Source organism: Chaetodon trifascialis, chromosome 5 (assembly GCF_039877785.1).
Source record: "Chaetodon trifascialis isolate fChaTrf1 chromosome 5, fChaTrf1.hap1, whole genome shotgun sequence".
Classification (NCBI taxonomy): Eukaryota; Metazoa; Chordata; class Actinopteri; order Chaetodontiformes; family Chaetodontidae; genus Chaetodon; species Chaetodon trifascialis.
In genome coordinates, this window is record NC_092060.1 from 724,680 (window position 1) to 746,245 (window position 21,566).

The window sequence follows — 21,566 nt, forward strand, 5'->3', positions numbered from 1 at the left end:
ATTAGTCCCACAAGGGGAAATTCGTTTTAAAATTAATTTTACTCCTAAGTATGCCATGTTAAAAATATACTTTTACAGCTTTGTTACAGCTGTCCAGGCTACTGTGTCCTGCAAGGACTAATGATGTAATGCACTGAATTACAATGAGAATGCTGATAGAGGACAAGCCACCACATCATCAGGTGATCCTCTTTTCAAACTGAGCTTTCCAAAGAACTTTTTTTCACTCAAAAAATAAACGTTTATGTTGTACATGATGCAAAGTACTGCAATTCGGTACACAACACAATTATTAAATTAATTAATAAACCAACAACATGTACTTAAATACTAACTAACTAACTAACTAATGTGCAAAATGTCACAATATTAACAGTTGTTGAATAGTCTTGTAAATATTACAAGTGATTCACTTTTGCGTGTGTGTGTCTGTTTATTGCACAGGGTATATTGATGATTTGATGGACATGATCCTGGAGAAGGTCTTTATCGACTCATAGCAGCGCTGGTCTCAGACTGACAGAGCTCTTGCAGGAGCTCCACCAGAATGAGCACAGATTTCAGACGCACATATTTTTGGGTTTGACCAAACCCAGTACAATGAACAGACATGCGTTACAGAATGTAATTGGTCAGTTTCCAAGAAGTGGACATATGCTTTGTTCATGCCTTATCCTTGACATGTAATAAACAATCTCTGTGTGTGTTGTTTAGGTGTGTATCTAAATGCAACAGATGTCACTAACAGACAAGAGAAGAGAAAAGTGTCATCTGGCCTTTTGTTATCAAAACAGGCTCTCTCCAGTCATGCTATGTTATAACTCTGAGCTGTGAAGGACATTCTTGAGTTACACAAATGCCATGAAACATCACAGGATGAGAATACATAAAATCACTTGAAATCGTTGCAGGTTCTAAACCTGGATGGTCGACCATGCATGGAGGCCTTTTATCCAGCTGCTGCAGCCATCTTGTAAACTATAATGCATAACATAAGGTGAGTATCTGCAGTAGCATGTTATCTGCAAACATTCACTGTGATCATAAGCGTAGGTAAAGATAATGCTACCTGTGGCACCTCCTGGCAGCATATGTTCACAGGCTCTGACTGCATTGTTGAACAATTTCCACCTGTGCACTGATGCAAACAAATAAAAATAAAAAAACGATCCATGCGTGTATAAAACTAAAGAAATAAGAAGCTTTGCATACCAGTATTTGCAACCAATAATAGCACCCATGTTTTAGATTTGAATGTGCGTGCTGTCGCTAGCTACTTTTTCTCAACCTGAGGTGAATGGCCAATAGTGCTGGTCAGCAGTGTCCTCTGTGTGCACCCTTGCCCATTCGTATGTAAATGACAAGGAGCGCTGAAACTAACAGGGCAGTTAGACCATTCAATGTCTCAGCAAGCCAGTGGTTGAATTTGATGAGCGACACCTCTATCGACCAGTCAGAGTCAAGAGATTCAAGGGGCAACATCCAAGTTTGCCATAGAAACACCAATGACGATCCAGAAGGGAGTAAGCCCACAGACAATATATTGAAGAATAAAGAGTGCTCCCCCCACTCTAGAAACCCCCTCCTCTTTATGTAAACAACTAGGACCTTCAGACTCTCTGCTTTAATATGATACCAGGCTTGTGTGGTTTGCGTGATGTGTTGAAATCAGCAGATTCACTGAAGTGGACAGAAGCTATTGTATTTTTGTTACATGGCAATATAATTTCTTGGGGTATAAATTATGTTTCGTTGATGCTTGGTAGAGGCTTTTAGCTGATTTTCTCCTTGTCATTCTGGTATGCTACAAGTTAGGATTGGTGCTTCCTAGTGTGAGCATTGACCATCTGAACTGCGCTTATCTAACGCTGCCCCCTGTACAGGGGGTATCGTATTGAAGAGAAAAAAAATAGAAAGACATAGTTTGACTAACCATTCAGAGGCGTTCTGCTGAATCTTCTGAGTCTGAGGTTCTGTAGGAGCCTCCCCTCCCTTCAGGGTCCGATTCAGATTCAAACATGTATTGCTGCCATGTCTGCTACTTTCACACAGGTAGTGCTACCTTAGAGTCTAAGCTCTGCCTCATTGCTCTGCCTCGTTACCACGGTAACACTTTATGGGTTGGGCAACAGCACCTCATTTACATAATTTAAAGCTACAGACACCAGAAACAGCACACTCTGAAGGGGACTGAAACAGAGGGTAATAGAGGGAAGCGAGAATCTTTTCTGAAAAGCTATTTCCAGCAAACAGCTTCAAAAATATGTTTTATGGAAGTCATAGACCCATGTAAGTCATTGAAAAAGCTTCATAATAACTGTCCCACCAGAGAAAACACCACACTAGATCTACTGTATGCTATTGCAAAGGATGCATACAGTGCCACAGCCCTTCCCCCCCTAGGCATAGCTGATCACAGCCTGATGTTAACACCTCAGTATGTCCCTCTTGTCCAGAGGCAGCCTGTGTCCATGAGAACAGTGAGAAGGTGGACTCGGGAGGCTAATGAGTCACTGCAGGACTGCTTTGAGGCAACTGACTGGAATGTGTTGCGTGAGCCACATGGGGAGGACATCAACAGCCAGACAGAGTGTATCACAGAGTACATCAAATTCTGTGAACAGACGATACTGCCCACCCAGACTGTATGCTGCTTTCCCTACAACAAGCCCTGGATCACCAGTGAACTGAAAAGTCTGCTAAACAGGAAAGTCTTCTTCAGGTCTTTTCAGAAGCTGAGGCAGAGCAGAGATGCCTACAGGAGGAAGCTGGAGGCCAAACCCAGCAGAAAAGTGAAGGATGTATAGACAGGAATTAAGGAGATCAGCAGCTGGCAGCCTTGAGAGGGCCAATGAGCGAAACTACTTTTTCAACAGGTTGAGCTCACAGCCAGGAGTGGCCTCACATTCCCTCATCCCTTCACACCTCACCACTATCCATAATGGCTTCCATAAACCCCCCTCTCAACCACAACTGTGGCTCAACTCCCACATCCCCAACCATCCCCCACAGTGACCCCTCCACTAGCAGCAGAGGTGCACCAGGATGGGTGTTGCAGCACAGTAGGGGGAGGTGTCGGCATAATCAGCTGGCCGTTTTGGATTTTCTGTCCATTTCGGTCCACACTGGAGCTTGCCACCCCAGACCTGGTCAACTCTGTGCACCAGCGGCCCACCGCTGGACAAGTGGATTATCGTAAACCGGCAGAGTCGTGCGCCCACGTCACCAATACCTCACAGGCAGGTTTCCACAGTGTCTGGCATTTCACTGCGATCAATAATTAGCAACAGCCATGATTAAATGCAACTATCTGAGCCAGCACATAAAGTCAGACCTAAATTTATATATTTCACTCAACCTGACCGAATGTACACAGGTGAAACAGGGATGTCTGGTGATCTGTGACTCAAATTGCCTGGTGATGAACATGTATGCCAATTTCCCCTGGTCAGTACATGACATGACTCATTCATCACGGCGAATTCTAGCATCCCTACAGTGTTTCAGGGGGACACCCCTCTGGATGGGTGGCTGCTAGGTGATAACAGCTATCCACTGAAAACGTGGTTGATGACGCCATATATCACACCTTCAACAAGACGGCAGCGTAGTTTTAGCGGTGTTCTCAGCAGTGCTCGGTCAGTCATTGAACACACATTTGGGGTTCTCAAAATGCGTTTTAGATGTCTGGACCGGACAGGTGGTTCATTAACATACAGCCCTCAGAGTGTTGGTGCATTCTTCGTGGCATGTTGCGTTTTACACAACATGGCTGTTTGACGTGGATGTCACTATGAACTCACGGAGGACATATTAAGGGACTTAAGACGGAGAGAGGCTGAACTGCATTCGTTGTGTCAACTGGGAGAGCAGCAGAGCACACGGGAGAGGAGGGAACACGCCACCCAGCTCTGTCATTAAGTGAGTATTTGCAGTTACATCAGTTCAACAAACGTGACGATCAATAATTTTCCACACTAAACAGATAGACAGTATTGAAATAAATTTTGCGAGGCTGTAGATACGGCCACTGCGAGCCTGGACCTCCCGGACCAGAACGTCAGTCTCCTCCTGGGAGAAGTTTGGGCGTCAGACACTTTCCTGCTTGGGCTCAGTCATCCTCGAAACTTGCCATGCGCCTAGCCAGTGGAGTTTTTAAAGGTGAGGCAAGGAGCTGGTTGGTGAAGATTGGACTCGGCTCGGTCAAACCCACTCCACGCCTTCTCCTCTCCCTCTTCCAAGTTACGCCGCTGGATGGGACTGAGATGAGAAGGGGGATGTGCCGGCAACGCAGTGCATGAAAATACCAAAGTCTGCACCGCCACTCCCCATCGGCGAAGTGGAACTGACTTTGCACCGCTCCTCCACCGCACTGGCGGCGGAATCGAAAATAGAACCGCCTATGTGGTTCCTGGTCTGAGGAAGTCTCCATCTGGCCCCAGTGACTACCGACCTGTTGCCCTTACATCATTCATGCGGTGTGGACTCCACTGTCCCAGCCAGGATTGTCCATTGTTATCCAAATAACAAACTGTGGGTGAGGAAGAGAATGAGGATGAGACATTGGACCTCTTCCTCCTCCTTCTTACACCTCCTCATCCTCCTGTGTGAGCCCTCTTCATACCTCTTCCTCCCACTGCCAGACTGACTGTACTCTCCAACCTGAGGACTACACCCCTCCCCCACCTGTCACCTCCACAGTGTGCTTCACTGCTGACCAGGTGAGAAGACAGCTGATGAGACTACACTCAAACAAGGCTCCAGTCCCAGGCCGTATTGCTTCTGCTCTGTTTGTTTGTTCCTGTGTGGTCCTATGGTGTCCATTTGTCTAGTCCATGTTTCTGTGTGTGAGTGTGTGCTCTTCTTTTTTTTTAGCAGCTGTGCTGCTGTCCTCCAAACAGCAAGTAGTGTCGATGTCCCATTGGTCCCTGCTGCCGCATCCAGCCTGTTTTAAACCATGGATTTTTCATTCAACGGGGGACTTGGCTTGACAGCAGCGGCTCGTGTGTTTTCTGGCATTTGACTTAAGAACTTTGTCTCCAGATCTCCTGTGAATATTGTGATTGTGTTAGTTTTAGTAGTGTGGTTTTTGGTGGTGGGTGTTAACGTTCCATAATGGCTATATCTATGAAATCTAATAACCATTTATTTAAGGATAATAAATGAGGGGGTTTCCATCTACATGCTATCAGCCTTTTAGCGGCAGTGAGACCAGCAAGAAAAAGGCGTTTAAGTTTAGCAGGTAGGTTCAAACCAGAGGAGTCATTAAGTAATAAGATGGTAGGTAAGCAGGGAATCTGCTTGGACAATATTATGGACAGCACACTACAAACATTCTTCCAGAAGACCACAACACCTGGGCACTCCCAAACCATATGGAAAAAGGTGCCTAAGCTCTTTTGTGAACACAGAGTGCAATTCACTGCATGAAAAACCACATTTTCGACCCGTAAATCCCCGCGAATTTCGTTGATTTTCGGCGATTTACGGCAAGTTTACAGGGAACTTCGCCGGCTCCGAAAATTGTCGGAAACGAACCATTTGTCGGCGGGGGGCGTGGTTAATCGCGCCTTCGTGAAGGTGCGAATAGCTCTAATTAGCACATGAATGCTACCGACGTTGATCTACTCAGGCTGGCCTGCTGACTTCACAAACAACCATTGGATGATTCCACAGGCATTTTAAAAGGAAACCATCATGTGATTGGATAGCAACTCCAATCACATGAGTGAGTGATCATGTGATTGGATGACAACTCTGCTGCTATTGGTCATCTGTGCGCCACAAATAATAATAATAATAATAAATACATCCATCCATCCATCCATTATCTATACGGCCTATCCCTTTCGGGGTTGCGGGGGGCTGGAGCCTATCCCAGCTACAATGGGCGAGAGGCGGGGTACACCCTGAACCGGTCGCCAGCCGATTGCAGGGCCACATGCAAAGACAGACAAACATTCACACTCACACTCACACCTACGGACAATTTTTTAGAGTCATCAATTAACCTAATGAGCATGTTTTTGGTCTGTGGGAGGAAGCCGGAGTACCCGGAGAGAACCCACGCATGCACGGGAAGAACATGCAAACTTCACACAGAAAGGCCCCGCCTGACCCGGGGATCGAACCGGCAACTTTCTTGCTGTGAGGCACGCGCACTACCTGCTGCGCCACCGTGCAACCCATAATAAATACATATTAAATTAAATACTATATAATAAATTAGTATATTACAAATTATTATATTGTTATATTTATATATATATATAAAATATAAATGATATATATATTTTTTATTTGATTGATGATTCATTGATTTATTTGGCGATCCACCTTCTACACTACCACACAGTAGAACACAAAGAACACAGTTGACAGAAACATTTAGAAAAAAAGTCTTTAATGAAATCGTGACACACACATTAACAAGGATCAACCAAGTAAAATCATGACTACTGGGGGAAAAAAGCAAGGAAATGTGCAGAGGGGTTCACTGATAAGAGTCTCTGGGTTGGGCCATGCCGCTCGTCCATGGTGCATGAAAAAGTGTCTAAGGCCTTTGGAAATGCTTCTTTGCTGCCTCTGGGTCATACTGAGGTGGCGCCTGTCAGTTTGAAGGGGACTCGATGCGAAGCCTCTTGCGGTGTGTCGCCACATACTTTGGGTCGCTCTCCAGCCGATCTTGCAGTGTCTGGCAGAGTTTGGAGAGCTAGGACACTCCTTCTTGCTTCCAGCAGCTGTAAATACAGGTGTTAATATAATATTAGTACTGCTAAGAAACAATAACACATGATAACATATGTGAGCATGTTTGTCAAAAACAATGCAGCTAATAAATAAAATTCAGCCCATTTTTACATTGTTGTGAAAATAAAGCAGCATTCATGGGACTCTTACCCGCTTCCTTCTCTGTCTGCTGCGAGCTGAAATCTTCACAGCTGCTGCCTGAACTGAAAGAGCTGGCTGGGCATACCTGAAGCTCCTCCACACCATCTCATAATATGTCTGACAGGCCGCTGGAAGAAAATATATATTGGTTTGAAATAATTAAGACAGGCTTCAGTAAAAACAACAAGAAGAAACAACAGAAAGGGTTTAAAAGACTGCTGTCCACACCATCCATGTCTGGACTCCCAGTTTAAGTCGCCATCAAATATGACGTCACCGTTTCGTTGAGGGGCGAGTTTAGTCTGTAAAACGCAAAAAGTACAAACAGGTCATGCAACGTTTACGTTTACTTATATTCTGCAGAATATTTCCTGTGTATTTTATTAACTCACCCCTGCTCAGGTTCATATCGCCTGTCGAGTCCGTCACTATTGTGCAGACGTCGCACCTTTTCCTACAAAATACATTGTAATGTTAAATGCAACGTGAACGATTACCAAACGTTCGGAACGTAGTGCAATAAGAATAATAAAGGTTTGGCGCCCTAAAAACTGCATAATGTGGTACTAAATGCTAACGTTACGTACGTAATTTACGCACCCGTCTCTTCGTCTCCGCAGCTGTAGTTCGGTCGGGGCTGCTCCTCCAGAGCCAGCAGTCTGGCTTTTATCTCGGTCATTCTCCTCGCCAACTGCACGATCAGCTGCGTTAGCAGCCGAGACAATCCACTGAAAGCGCTGAGCAGTTGTTTGGACTTTCTGGATATGGTCGCTCCGCAGCCAGGCCGTCCACTCGTCGCAGAGGAGTGCCTTCTGGGATGAACTGAAGACGACGTCCGGCCATTGTATGAACAGAGTTAAAGTTTAGCAGGACCCGAAACGTAACTGTTGAAATCCAAGCTCGATTCGCGTTCACAGACGCGCCGAGGTCGTTTTCTGCAGACGTCATTGCGTCAGAGGAGGCGTCCAATCATATGCGAGGTCGCGCTCTCGGAATTTCTCGCGAGACCATTTTTGTTGCGTAGAATGAAAAACATGCTGGGATTTTGTAAGGTACTTTGATTTTCTATTTTTGTACCTGAATATTTTATAAAACATATAAACTTCTTTAAAGTGACATCATCGAGAAAAAAAAAAAAAAAGAAAAGTTACTTTGGTGTATTCCCTTTTTATTCCTACTTAAAGAATCATCAGTGGACTGACTCTGCTGGAATTTTGCAAGCTAATCACACAAGCATTGTTCATCTGGTGTTGTGGTGGCAAAATGCGAAAAATTGTGACCAGTGTCCAAGAACTGTAGATGCTTTAATTTTTTGATTTAGCAATTTAAGTGGAAAATTAAAGACCTTTGAGAGTCAGGACACTTATCCTGTATGTAACCTATAAAATTATTTAAACACACTTTTAAATCCTCAAGAAAAAAAAAATCTTTGTATTCTGTAGGCACAGAACACACACACACACACACACACACACACACACACACACACACACACACAAAATCCCAATTTGCATTTGTATACCTGTGCAGCATTTACATTTGCATTTTAACACCTCATGGTCACAGTGGCTGAGAGAGAACTTCCACGGCAATTTACAGTGACGGAAATTGACAAAAATGTGACTTCTCATCCAGTGATTAGCAGAGAGCAATGCTTTAAATTTGAACAAAGTGCGTGGAGTGAGATATGACCTGTGTATGAAATTGTAATGAATAATTCCGTGGTTGGGGTTTCTGGAAGAAAAAGACAAGTTTTACCAGATCAAGTGCCAGTCCAGATTATTGTCATCAAATGGGAGGTCCTGCTTCCAAACTCTGTCAAGAGAGAGTGTTTTTTTTGGTGCCTGCATCAAAATGGCACAAACTGTAGAGACCAAACCCTTAGTCCAAGTCAGAGCCTTATGAAAAGGGTGTAAACCTAGTGTGCCATCCCAAGGCACCCCATAAGTGCGCATTGCTGTACGCAACTGAAGATAAAAGAAAAAGGAGGAACCAGGCAAGTTAAAGAGTTTCTCAATGTCTGAGAATGAACGGAGACCTTCAGCCCCAAAAATATCAGACAGTATAAATACACCGTTATTTGCCCAACTGGAAAAATATATAGGATGCCCTCCCACCTGAAGACGAGAGTTAAAAAATATGGGTGACTGGAGATACCAGTTGGGAGACACTTTACAGTATTTTTCCACAGTACTCCAAGTGGAAATTAGCTTGGTGATGATAGACCCAAATTTCAGCTTGATTGTTTAATAGAGATATTGGAGTAAATAAGATCTTGTAATCGGTGGGGCTGAACAATACTTTCCTCAATGGGACGCCAAGATACACAAGATGCTGTGTCAAACCAGGTGGAGAGAGGGCGCAACACAAAGGACCAATGATATAATTGAAAGTTTGGAAGTCCTAAACCGCCAGATTCCTTTGGTCTCTGAAGGACAGATAATTTAATTCTGGGTCTTTTACCAGCCCAAATAAATTTAGAGAGTATAGAGTGAATTTTCTTCCAATAACCTTTGGGAGGTGCCAGAGGAAGCATAGAACTAACAAAATTTATTTGGGGGAGAATATTCATTTTAATCGCTGAGATGCGGGAATGAAAAGACAGGAATGAGGAGCTCCACTTTTGAAGACTAGTTTCCACCTCTGCAAATACTTTCTTATAATTGTTAGTCACTGTGGCTGAAACTGTAGGAAAAATTGAGAATCCTAGATATTTAAACGTCTGGACAACTGGTATGTTTAATGTGGCTGCAGTAAAAGGAACCTGTGCAGTGGAAGAGTTCAGAGGTAATAATGCAGATTTCTCCCAATTGATTTTGTATCCTGAAACCTGGCCAAAGTCCTTGAAGATGTTTAAAAGGTGAGGAAGACTATGAGAGATATTATGGAGGAAAAGAAGTATGTCATCTGCATACAACGATATAAAGTGTTTGGTATTATGTATAATAATAGGGTTATGACTGATTGACTGCCGGACTGCCTGGGCAAGAGGCTCAAGAGATAAAACAAACAACAAAGGCGAGAGGGGGCAACCCTGTCAAGATCCTCTAGATATGGGAAATTGCCTAGAACAGGTGCTCCCTGTCAACACCATTGCATTTGGGTCATTATATAAAGTTTGAATCATAGATAAAAAGTTATGTCCAAAGCCCACATGATGCAGAACCTGCCACAGAAAATGCCACTCCAGACGATCAAATGCCTTCTCTGCATCAAGCGACAAAATGGCATTTAAAGAATCTGCGGTGTTGGAAGCTTCTATGATGTGGAGGAGGCGGCAGACATTATCTGAGGCAAGGCGCTTCTTAATGAAGCCAGTCTGATCCGCATGAATTAGAGTAGACAAATGTGGTTCCAATCGGGAAGCTAAGACTTTGGCAAATAACTTAGTATCAGCATTTAAAATTGAAATAGGACGGTAACTCGAGCACTCAGAAGGATCCTTACCCTTTTTTAAGAGTAAAGAAATAATAGCAATATTAGTATTCTTGAGGAAAGATCCATTATTGGTTGTAGAATGAATCATCTCCAGTAAAAGAGGACCAGTTTGGGGCCAGAAGGCCAGATAAAACTCTGGGGGTATACCATCAAGACCTGGGGATTTATTCTTACTCATGCTAACTGAGTTGAAGGGGGTTCAAAAAGCTTTTGCATGCATGCATGCTCATTATAAATAAACTCAGAGGAGTATAAATTGGAGTAAAATGAACAAAAAATATCATTAACCTCAGCTGGAGCAAAGCACAATTTACCTGTGGAAGATTTAGCAGATGATATGTTAGCCAATTGTTCATTGGTTTTAAGTTTCAAAGGCAGTAAATGACTTGGTTGGGCACTGTACAAGTAATCAAGTTGCCTAGTCCTATGAATGAGAAAATCAGATTTGTTCCTGAGTAGTTGATTAAGGTCTTTAATTAACAGTTCTCGCTCGAGAATAAGGTCAGAGGTATTGTTCAGAGACAAAGAAATCTCTAAAGTTGCAATTCTATTTTCTAAATCTACAATATGCTGCCATCTTGTTTTGTTTAGATTAGAAGCAAATCCAATTGTTTTGTCCCTTATGAACCCTTTTACAGCTGACCAGAGTACCCTGGGATCCTCAACAGAGGGTCTGTTTAACGCTAAAAATTGGTCCAGTTGTTCTTTCCTCTCCCTTAGAGTGGAAACAGGAAGGAAAAACAGAAGGAAACAGATGGAAAAAAAGTCCATCTAGAGCGCACCCCCACCCACCCCCCAAAATTTAAGTGACAGTGAGGGATAGTCAGATAGTCAGATAACCCCTTCCTCTCCATAAAAAAGATAACCTTTATTTGAGTATACATTGCATAATAAAGAAAAAAAAAAACAGAAAAATTGATGCAAAAGAAAACTATTAGTCTACAAGCCCCAATTGTTAATAAGACTCAAATATGGTTATGCCAAAATCAAGCAAACATAGCTAATTAAAAAAAAAAGGAGGGAAACATAGCAAAAAGCTGCTATTCATTAGAAAACCATCAGCAGTGTAAGTAAACAGTGGAAATAATCATATCCTGCCAGATATAGATTGCTGCTTAACAAAGCGGATAAGTGTTAATATTCGCAGAAAAGAAAATATATAAGTAAAATCAACAAAGAAAAAGAGAAAAAGAAAGATAAACTGGCAGGCCTTTCATGGCAAAAGTTGCCGATGAAACAGCTGTAGAAAGTCAGAATGTCAGGAACGCCTCCTGAGTGACGTCCCATCAGCTTTGACGTGTCCTCCAGGAAGTAAACAAACCGGCATGTAAGGACTTTGACAGTACGGTACAGTAAAGTAGACAAGAGCTCAAAACATGAGCCTTACCCCAGTCATTCAGCGGGATTTTCCTCCTCTGGACCAAGAAACTTCACCGCCTCAATTAATTATACATTAATTTTATGTCATGATGATGAAAAAAAATTAAATTGTGACACAGCTTCAAAATGTTTGAATGTACCTCATTCACATGCCGATTATATTGGCTTGCTTATTGTTATGTTTACTGTCCATGCTGGTAATTTTACTACTTAATGTATTTGATATTAATGGTGGACGCAGACTCAGCTGTCAGCAATTCGTGTGATTGCTGGTGTCCTTATAAAAAGCGGTTTGATTTAGCAGAATGACCAAAACAACGAATGAAATGGATAAAAAGAGAACAAGAAGACCGAACTGGACACAAGGGCAGTGCCTGCTGTTGGCACAGCTCGTGGATGAAAATAACAGTATTAAGAGGGAAATTGAGTCCTGGGATCACAGCCCAAGGGAAGAGGCAGACTTGAGAGCGCATTGCCCAGCAGATCAATGCCTCGTTCCCTCTCCTTTTACGCACAAGCAACGAGTTTGAGAAGCGCTGGTATGTGCTGCAATCCCTGTCTATTTAAGACACTCTTAGGCTTCTTAAAAGTCCTCCCTCCTCCTAACAGTTTTACACCTTAGGAGCTCTCTTTAGGCCTAAGATGCTTTGTGAATAACTTCTATCTTACCGAGGGAAAATGCTAAGAAAAATCTTACATCACTAAGAGCTACTTTTAGCCTTAGGATGCTTTGTGAATATGGGCCCAGGTCTCTTTTGGCCCTCTTTTGGTGTGGAGGATAGGATCAAATGAAAGGGACATTCTATCTGAAGTGGTGCATGTTTGTGGTGCTGCGAAATTTTCCCTCTGTGTGATTAGGAATTCTAAGTAAAGTATTCAGTCTGCAATGGAAATGTTTTCTGTGACTTTCTGCAGCAAGCAGTATAGATTTTGTTGAGCGATAGATGGCTCCCACTAATTACAACTACATTCAGCGTAATGGTGAATTGTATTATTATATATATATTATATATATTATGTTATTATATATTTCTTTTTATTTGTTTCTATTCTGGTCCGTCAAAATATTGCCAGACGTGAAACTGGTCCGTGACGCAAAAAAGGTTGGGGACCGCTGATATATTTCACACCCCCGGTTGTTTGTACATAACGGTTTGGTGGCATGACATTATTCCACTAGTATATATGTTGCCATGTAATGCAATTTATTTTGTGGCCTGAAAATGCTCTTTATTATAACAGAAGTATTGTATATGATATAAGACCCCCCTCCCTGACACAAAGTAACATTTACACAGACTGCTTTTAATTTGCCTACTTTTTACTACTCAGTATATTTTTTACTAACTTCAGTAAAATTTCTTTAAAGTAACAGTGCTTTTACGAGTATGATATTCCCAAGTATATCGATCGGCCAGGGACTTTCCATCCCTGGTAAGAGGTGTTGTACCTGGCACAGGCAAAATGACTCAGAAAGAGATTAAGTAGATTAAAGCAGATCAAACTGGCAACAGGTCTAAGTTTGCAGCCACACTGTCAGCTCTGAGATTGCAACATGGTTCTTTGAGCAAAATTGTAATGTCATCATGAAATTATCCTCACAATGGCGATGCCATTGTTCAAATTATAGGAGTTATATCCTACTATAAAAACAAAAGCAGGTGGACAGAGGTCATTGAACAGGCCAAGTTTACAAAAGCAGGCAGGCCAGCATAGACAAAGATAGAATACAACAGATAATCTGACCAGGAGTAAATGAATATACACTTAGTTGCTAATTTATTTGTTACACCTAGCTGAAACTAAAGCACTCAAAAACAACAGTCCTGCAATAGATCCTCCCTTCATGAACGTTATAATGTAATTCTAATAGTTTTGTTCAAACGGTTTTAGAAGTGTTGATTCAACTGTATAATTGTAATAATGTTGTATACAATTTTTATTGTAATATTGTTTGTCCTACTGTTGAACATTATGGGGTTATAATGAGAGGTGTAATATTTAGTCTGCTCTCATTAATATGGACACAGACAAGATATTAAAATAGTATAGTGCAATACAACTCAATGGCACCACAATGTGCAGCCTCAAAAATCAAAATTGAATCAACAGATCTTTTTAAACAAAGACTGAACACTATAATCTTCGCAAAGGTAGTATTTATTGCAGGCCTGTTGCATTAGACTGGGTTAATTTTAGCCAGCTTTACCTAATGAATTGGCAATTGAATGTATGCTGGGAAATATGACTGTGTGTCCTCAGAGATGTATTAAAATCTATAAAACCCTTGTATTTAATTCTTCCCAACAAAAGTAATGAAAATCGATAGATAATCAAGTGATTTTCATTTCAGTATTCCTTTATTAGTCCTGCAAGGGGAAATTCCAGAATTCCAATTCCAATCTTTTGATCCTAATCAGCTAAGGTTCCTTAACTGTTATGACCTATCACTGCCTTAAAATTATTATGCTTTCATTGTGAAGGACATGCACAAAGTGTTCTCTTCATACAAACAGTAGCTACACCAACGATTGGAGCAGAACAGAAAAAAGAGTTCCTGGTGGGACTGTGCTGTTTGAGTGACAAAATGACTGCTGAGAATCTGAATGATTAAGGACAAATTATGCACAAGTGAAAGGATGCAGAGGAAAGACAGCGAAAGAAGGAGCACTGTGACTTACAAATAAATGTTTCAATTAAAGCATCACTTACAGCACAGTTTGAAAATGAATGAGGTGATACTCACTACTGTGGTGTGTGCTTGTTGTTCCAGTCTGTCACCTGCTCATCAGACCTGATTTCCATGGCAGCACAGAGACAAGCTAAGATTGAGCGGTACCGTCAGAAGAAGGAGCTGGAAACCAGACTGTCAGATGTTCGAAGAGTTGTGGACAGCAGACAGGCCGATGATGAAGTCAGCAGAGATTTTTACATTCTGAATCTCCAGAGATGGGTCACTCTGTGTCTGGAGGAAATAGAAAGCATTGACCAGGAGATGGAGATACTCAAGAAGATGGATGGTCTGAAGCAGGGTGCTGCCAAGCAGCCAACTCAGCCAGTCAGGCCTCCCATGAAACCCTTCATACTTACCAAGGACGCTGTACAGGTGAGAGTGTAGGACCAGCAGGTCTTGAACCAACCGCATGAAGTCATTCATTGACAAAATTCAACAACAAGCCAGCTGCTGGTGATTGCAGAAGTAGCATATAGAGTGTGCTTCTGAGGTGATTTAACAAACTTACATCAGAACTAAGATGCAAGAAACATATGAGACTGTGTCCAAAATGTTTCTGGTCGTGTGGCATGTCATCATCAGAACATCAGAACAAGTGATGAGTGAATTTTAAATCCTTAATTACAAACCAATTTGCTGTCCCTCTTCCATGGATCTGACTCTCTGCATCTCTTTTCTGCATATGGCTCCCCACCAGAACTTTAGACTTAGACGTTATGGATAGGATAATGATAACAATTGTGATATTAAAGATACAATAACTTTAACCGAAACATAGACTGTGTAATGTCCTTAGGCTCTTTGACGTCTGGGTAAAGCCCATAACATACCCACAAAATCAAGATGTTACGTTTTTCTTTGACCCTAACATTGTATCGAGACCACAAGCGAGTCTCTCATCATAATCTACACACCACTCAGCACCTGCTCCACCCAGGTTTGTGTCCCAGGGGTATATCAGGGATGATATGAAAATAGAAATCATCTCAAACATATTCATATCAGAGTATATGTTGACCATCAGGTTTGTCATCTGAATTTGCCAAACTAGGTTTTAGTTATTTGGAAACAGTGTCACCATTACATACACTGAACATAAATTTGAAAACGTAACACTTTTGTTTTTGCTCCCATTTTTTCATTAGCTGAACTCTGAGCTGAAAGATCTAAAACATTTTCTACACAAAAGATCCATTTCTCTCAAATATTATTCACAAATCTGTCGAAATCTGTGTTAGTGAGCACTTCTCCTTTGCCAAGATAATCCATCCTACCTCACAAGTGTGGCATATCAAGATGCTGATTAGACAGCATGAATATTGCACAGGTGTGCCTTAGGCTGGTCACATGAAAGGAAATGTGCAGTTTTGCTTTATTGGGGGGTTCTGGGGGGTCAGAAAACCAGTCAGTATCTGGTGTGACCACCATTTGCCTCACGCAGTGCAACACATCGCCTTCGCATAGAGTTGATCAGGTTGCTGATTGTGGCCTGTGGAATGTTGGTCCACTCCTCTTCAATGGCTGTGCGAAGTTGCTAGATATTGGCAGCAACTGGAACACGCTGTCATAAATGCCAATCCAGAGCATCCCAAACATGCTCAATGGGTGACATGTCCAGTGAGTATACGGGCCATGCAAGAACTGGGATGTTTTCAGCTTCCAGGAATTGTGTACAGATCCTTGCAACATGGGGCCGTGCATTATGATGCTGCAACATGAGGTGATGGTCGTGGATGAATGGCACAACAATGGGCCTCAGGATCTCGTCATGGTATCTCTGTGCATTCAAAATGCCATCAATAAAATGCACCTGTGTTCGTTGTTCTTGACATACGCCTGCCCATACCATAACCCCACCGCCACCATGGGCCACTCGATCCACAATGTTAACATCAGCAAATTGCTCACCCACACTGTCTGCCATCTGCCCTGAACAGTGACGACCGGGATTCATCCGTGAAGAGAACACCTGTCCAATGTGCCAGAGGCCATCGAATGTGAGCATTTGCCCATTCAAGTCAGTTACGCAGTTACTGCAGTCAGGTCAAGACCCCGATGAGGACGATGAGTATGCAGATGAGCTTCCCTGAGACAGTTTCCGACAGTTTGTGCAGAAATTCTTTGTGGTCGGTTATGCAAACCGATTGTTGGAGCAGCTGTCCAGGTGGCTGGTCTCAGGTGGTGAACATGCTGGATGTGGAGGTCTGGGCCTGGTGTGGTTACACAAAACATGCTCATTAGGTTAATTGGTGACTGTAAAATTGCCCCTAGGTGTGAGTGTGAGTGTGAATGTGAATGGTTGTGTGTTTGTGCCCTGCAATCGACTGGTGACCGGTCCAGGGTGTACCCCGCCTCTCGCCCATTGATGGCTGGGATAGGCTCCAGCACCCCCCGCAACCCCGAAAGGGATATGTGGTATAGAAAATGGATGGATGGATGGACATCAAAACTATGAAGTAACACATGTGGAATGATGTAGTAAACAAAAAAGTGTTAAACAAACCAGAATATATTTCATATTTTAAATTCTTTGAGATGGCCACCATTTGCTTTGATGACAGCTTTGCACACTCTTGGCATTCTCTCAATCAGCTTCACCCTGGAATGGTTTTCCAACAGTCTTGAAGGAGTTCCCAGAGGTGCTGAGTACTTGTTGGCTGCTTTGCCTTCACTCTGTGGTCCAACTCATCCCAAACCATCTCACATATAAAAACCATTTGCCCACCTTTTCTGTGTCTCACAAAGACATGGCGGGTGGAGCCAAAAATCTCAAATTTGGACTCATCAGAACAAAGGACAGATTTCCACTGGTCTAATGTCCATTCCTTGTGTTTCTTGGCCCAAGCAATTCTCTTCTTGTTCTTGTTCTTCCTCACAATTGGTTTCTTTGCAGTCCAACTGTTCCAGATAGATTAAAATATCATGGTTCATCATAAAAATAAGAAATAACCTTTTCAGCCTTTAAGATCACATACTGTGCACCTATCAAACAATGTATGTCAACCCCCCCCCCACAAAAATCAATTTTTTTGTATTCCTATGGCAAAGTCCAATCATGTTTTCCACCTGTAAACAAAATATAACATGTGCTTATGTAGCTTGGATCAACCAGTTTCAAGCAATAATATCTTGATATCTACCCATCAATCAGTCTTCATCTTTTAGCCAAGATTCATTAGTTCAGCAGCAATAGCATGGTATGTCAGTGTGTCTTCAGGTGTTCACCACCTCAGAATGTTTAGTGCCTTCTCTGGTCACGGGGCTGATGAAGGTGTTGAAGGAGTACTCTCAACTGAATGGATGCTAGCATCCAACTCATGTTTGTTATGAAGCCCCCACTTTTCAACATTTAAATAAAATTACTCCCAACCACTGCCCCACCTGCCTATCCTGTTTCACTTGGAAATATGTACATAAGCTACTCTCAAAATGCCATTTCATCTGGACTTGCAGAGGTTTTCGTATGCGCTAATAAGTCTCTGCAGCTAAAACAACAAGTTCCACCAGTCAGACAGTTATAGGGAGCCTGTATGTAGCCGAATGGGCAATACCTAGGGAACAAACATTATCACATCTCTAGCTAATGATACTAAAGCGTTTTGAACGCACGGATTCACTGAAGACTTAAATAAGATTTTTTTTTTTTTTAATTGGCTCATCTCTGCTCTCATCTGGATTTTAACAACTGGACAACCAGGAAACTATTTAAAGAAATTGTAGTCCCCAAAGTGGGAGTAGGAAGAAAAATAGGATTATGTAAGTGAGGGTAACTTGTCTGCAGCACCTCAGAGGCAATTGCACCCTAGAACACAATACATAACAGAGCAAAGGCCTGTGAGACACAATGATACACTGCGAAAAATCAGCTCTCAAAAACAAGAAAAAAAAGCAGTAAAATGGGGCAAATATTACTTAAAACAAGCAAAATAATCTGCCAACAGTAAAAATTTCACTCACCAGTAAAAATATCTAGCCCCAGTTATCCTTAAAGTAGTGCAACCAGATGAAAAAAAATAAAATAAAAAAACATTTGTCTGGATACAAAGGAATCCTGACAAAGTACTTGTTAGCGTTGATCTCAAGCTTTAATTTACTAAGTAAGTAACTTATAATAACCAGTCATAAAATCTGAGTAAGAAATTGTAATAACTTATTAAGGTAATTATGAATGGAACAGCTTGAACCGAGTGAAATGTTTAACATAAAAACTGCCTGGTAAGATGAGAATCTCAGACAAAAAATGTGCATATATTGCCTTGATTTAAGATATTTCTTCTTACTTAGATTTCACTTTTTGCAGTGCAGTCAGTCTATCTTCCTCAGCAATGTAAACATGCTACCACATTACTTAAGATGGAATATAGAACAAAAGTTTGCATGCCTCATATTTAAGGCTTAATTTCTGTATATAATTCCTGTGTAAGTGCCTCAAAGGAAGTTTGTAAAAAGTTCACTGTTGTAAGCTTACATTTGCTATGTTGTGTCAGTAACAATCATTAGATAGTGAGCAAATGAGACTAACATTAGCTACCTGTCCAAAAAAGATAGTAGCAACATTGTCCACCATCTGAATGATGCTGTAGAGATCATACAGATTCGTAGCAAAGAGCAGCGCTGATGGGTAATTCACAGGCAAAACACAGATTCAGGCTGACATGCCTTTTCAGAAAGCTTGAAAGTTCTGTGAGCCACTGAGTTCAAAGAAGAGTGACTGACAGTCATTAATGTTTATTTTGCTGAAAAAGCCACTAATGTATCACTAAATGCAAATTAAAAAGGGCAAAACACAGCATAGGGTGGAGTACAAGTGATAATAATCCTGAACATCACAAAATCATAGTTGAACACAAATGACAGAAAAGTAGAAGCCTGGAAGATGAAGCAGGTAAGGAAGTAAAGATGTGAGGGAGCTGACATGATAAATCCAGGGCACTACATCAGGACCTCAGTGAACGCATTCATTAAAACATTAAATTCTTATCACAGTTAACAGTCAAGGTACTCAGCAGTAGTCAATGTGTACTACCAGTTTTATGGATGTACCAAATGTCATTTTTTTTTAACATTTGAAGCTTCTATTGAAGTGTGTTGAAAAATAAAAAATGAGTTTTTGTTTTTTATTATTTAATCAGCTTTCTGTAATGAATAGAACGTGTCAGTTGCACCAGCATAAATATATATAAACATATTTTTATGTATGCATTTAGAGCTCTGTTACAGCTACCTCTGTGTACTCACCACCATAGACACAATATACGTAGACGCCTCATTGTCACACCGCGGTGAGGTATTGTCTTGTCTTGGATTTTTGTCTCGTCATTTCCTGTTTTATTTTGAAAAGTAACTCTCCTCTCGTTTCAGGTCACTTGCCCTTCCTCATGTCACCAGTCTGATTGTCTCCCCAATTATCTGATTGTTTCCACCTGGTTCCCTTGCCCTCATGTGTTCAAATAGTCTGCATTTCCCTTTGTCTTGTGCCAGTGTGTTTCGTCCCTGTATGATCACGCCAGCGTTCCATGCCACAGTCTCAGGTTTTGATACTGAAGTTCTTGTTTTTCTTCCTCTGATCTAGAGTGATTTTTTGTTGTATATTTAATAGACCGGTTTTAGTTTTCATAAATTTCCTGACTTAGGTCATTCCTCATTTTCGAGTGATTTTTAGTTGCAATTTGTATTGTTTTGTTTATCCTGTTTATTCCTCCGTTGGAGTGATTTTCTGTTTCTCTAGCCTGTATAGTTATTCCTCCCTGTGGAGTGATTTTCTGTTATATGTTGTAGACGATAGTTCTTTAGATTACCCTCCCTTTTGGAGCGCTTTCTGTTTGGTAATTTTGCATAGTCTGTTTTGGTTTCTTGTTTCTTTGTTAATGTTTCACAGCCGTGTGATTTCCCCTAGGGAAGATCACGCGTCAGATAATTTCATAGCCTCTTGTTTTATCACTCTGCCCAGAGGTTTGTTCAAGACTTCTCTAATAAAGTCAGAACTTGTGAACGAGTCTCTGCATCTGAGTCCTGCTTTGAGCCCAAGTCTGACACTCATTGACTGACGCTTCCTATTGAAGCTGACACTCAGCGTGGCCACCATCTTGGATGGGTCTCCCATGCGTCCCCAGTGCATTTATTTCTACGGAGGAAGGTGTATGCTCAGCTACTATAATCATCATAACTCCTCTAATTTTTACCCGATTTTCACACGGGTTGGTTTGTTACAAACGTCAGAGATGTAGTTATGATACAGGACGGTGTCACACATTAAAAACAAATGCTTTCATGCTGAAATACTTTGTTGAAGAGCATAATACAGACATATGGTATGGCACATCAATAAATGTATACATGAATTAATTTTAGATTTTAATAAAGAAACAGTTTGATTGTTCATTTGATATATCTCTCTCTCTCTCTCTCTCTCTCTCTCTCTCTCTCTCACACAAAATCATGACCCTTCTGTATACACCAATAACACAAGAATTTCTTCATTTTTGTTTTTGTGCGCTGAGTTTATAAAATGTAAAGTTAAGCACAGGCACATGCACGCGTGCGCACGCACACAACACTCGCACAAAAACCAGACATCTCGCATAACCTGTTGACATGCGTATTAAACTTTGAGTAAGTTTTCATACTAATTTGTGTTGGAATAAAACTTCACCAAACCAAACTGTCGAAATGAGGAAGGTTTTTTCTTTTTGGCCAACTCATCATGTGTGCCGGCCCACAGTCCACTGCTGCTTTCAAACACACACACACACACACACACACACACACACACACACACACACACACACACACACACACACACACACACACACACACACACACACACACACACACACACACACACACACACACACACACACACACACACACACACAGAGTCTGGCTTGACATGTCTAAATTTAAACAACTGTTCACAGCTTTAGGATGACAAAGATTCCATAACAGCCTGGACTGAAACTGCTGATGTTTGTGATGTACACTGATTTTAACACATACATACATACAAAGCTCCCATACCTGCTCAATACATTTTTTCCTTCATTTTTTTTTTTTAAGGCCTAGAAAAGTTAGCTTTAAAAAGTCCAGGTCATTCCAGTGTCTTACACTACCCTGTTAAGCTTGT

The 21,566-nt window shown here is 41.6% G+C and overlaps 2 protein-coding genes across 2 annotated transcripts in view; one reads left to right on the forward strand and one right to left on the reverse strand.

The window, feature by feature from the left end:
• rnf103 (ring finger protein 103) overlaps positions 1–21,566 on the reverse strand; it is a 452,442-nt gene that overhangs the window by 255,807 nt on the left and 175,069 nt on the right. The gene's annotated exons all lie outside the window — the stretch shown is intronic.
• The window catches only part of LOC139331690 (immunoglobulin-binding protein 1-like), a 32,608-nt gene that overhangs the window by 10,368 nt on the left and 674 nt on the right, over positions 1–21,566 (forward strand). Inside the window, exons 2-4 of the mRNA XM_070963322.1 lie at positions 2,457–2,801; positions 4,644–4,721; positions 14,483–14,815. Coding sequence (XP_070819423.1) covers positions 2,457–2,801; positions 4,644–4,721; positions 14,483–14,815 — 756 coding nt within the window. The remainder of the gene's footprint in view (positions 1–2,456; positions 2,802–4,643; positions 4,722–14,482; positions 14,816–21,566) is intronic.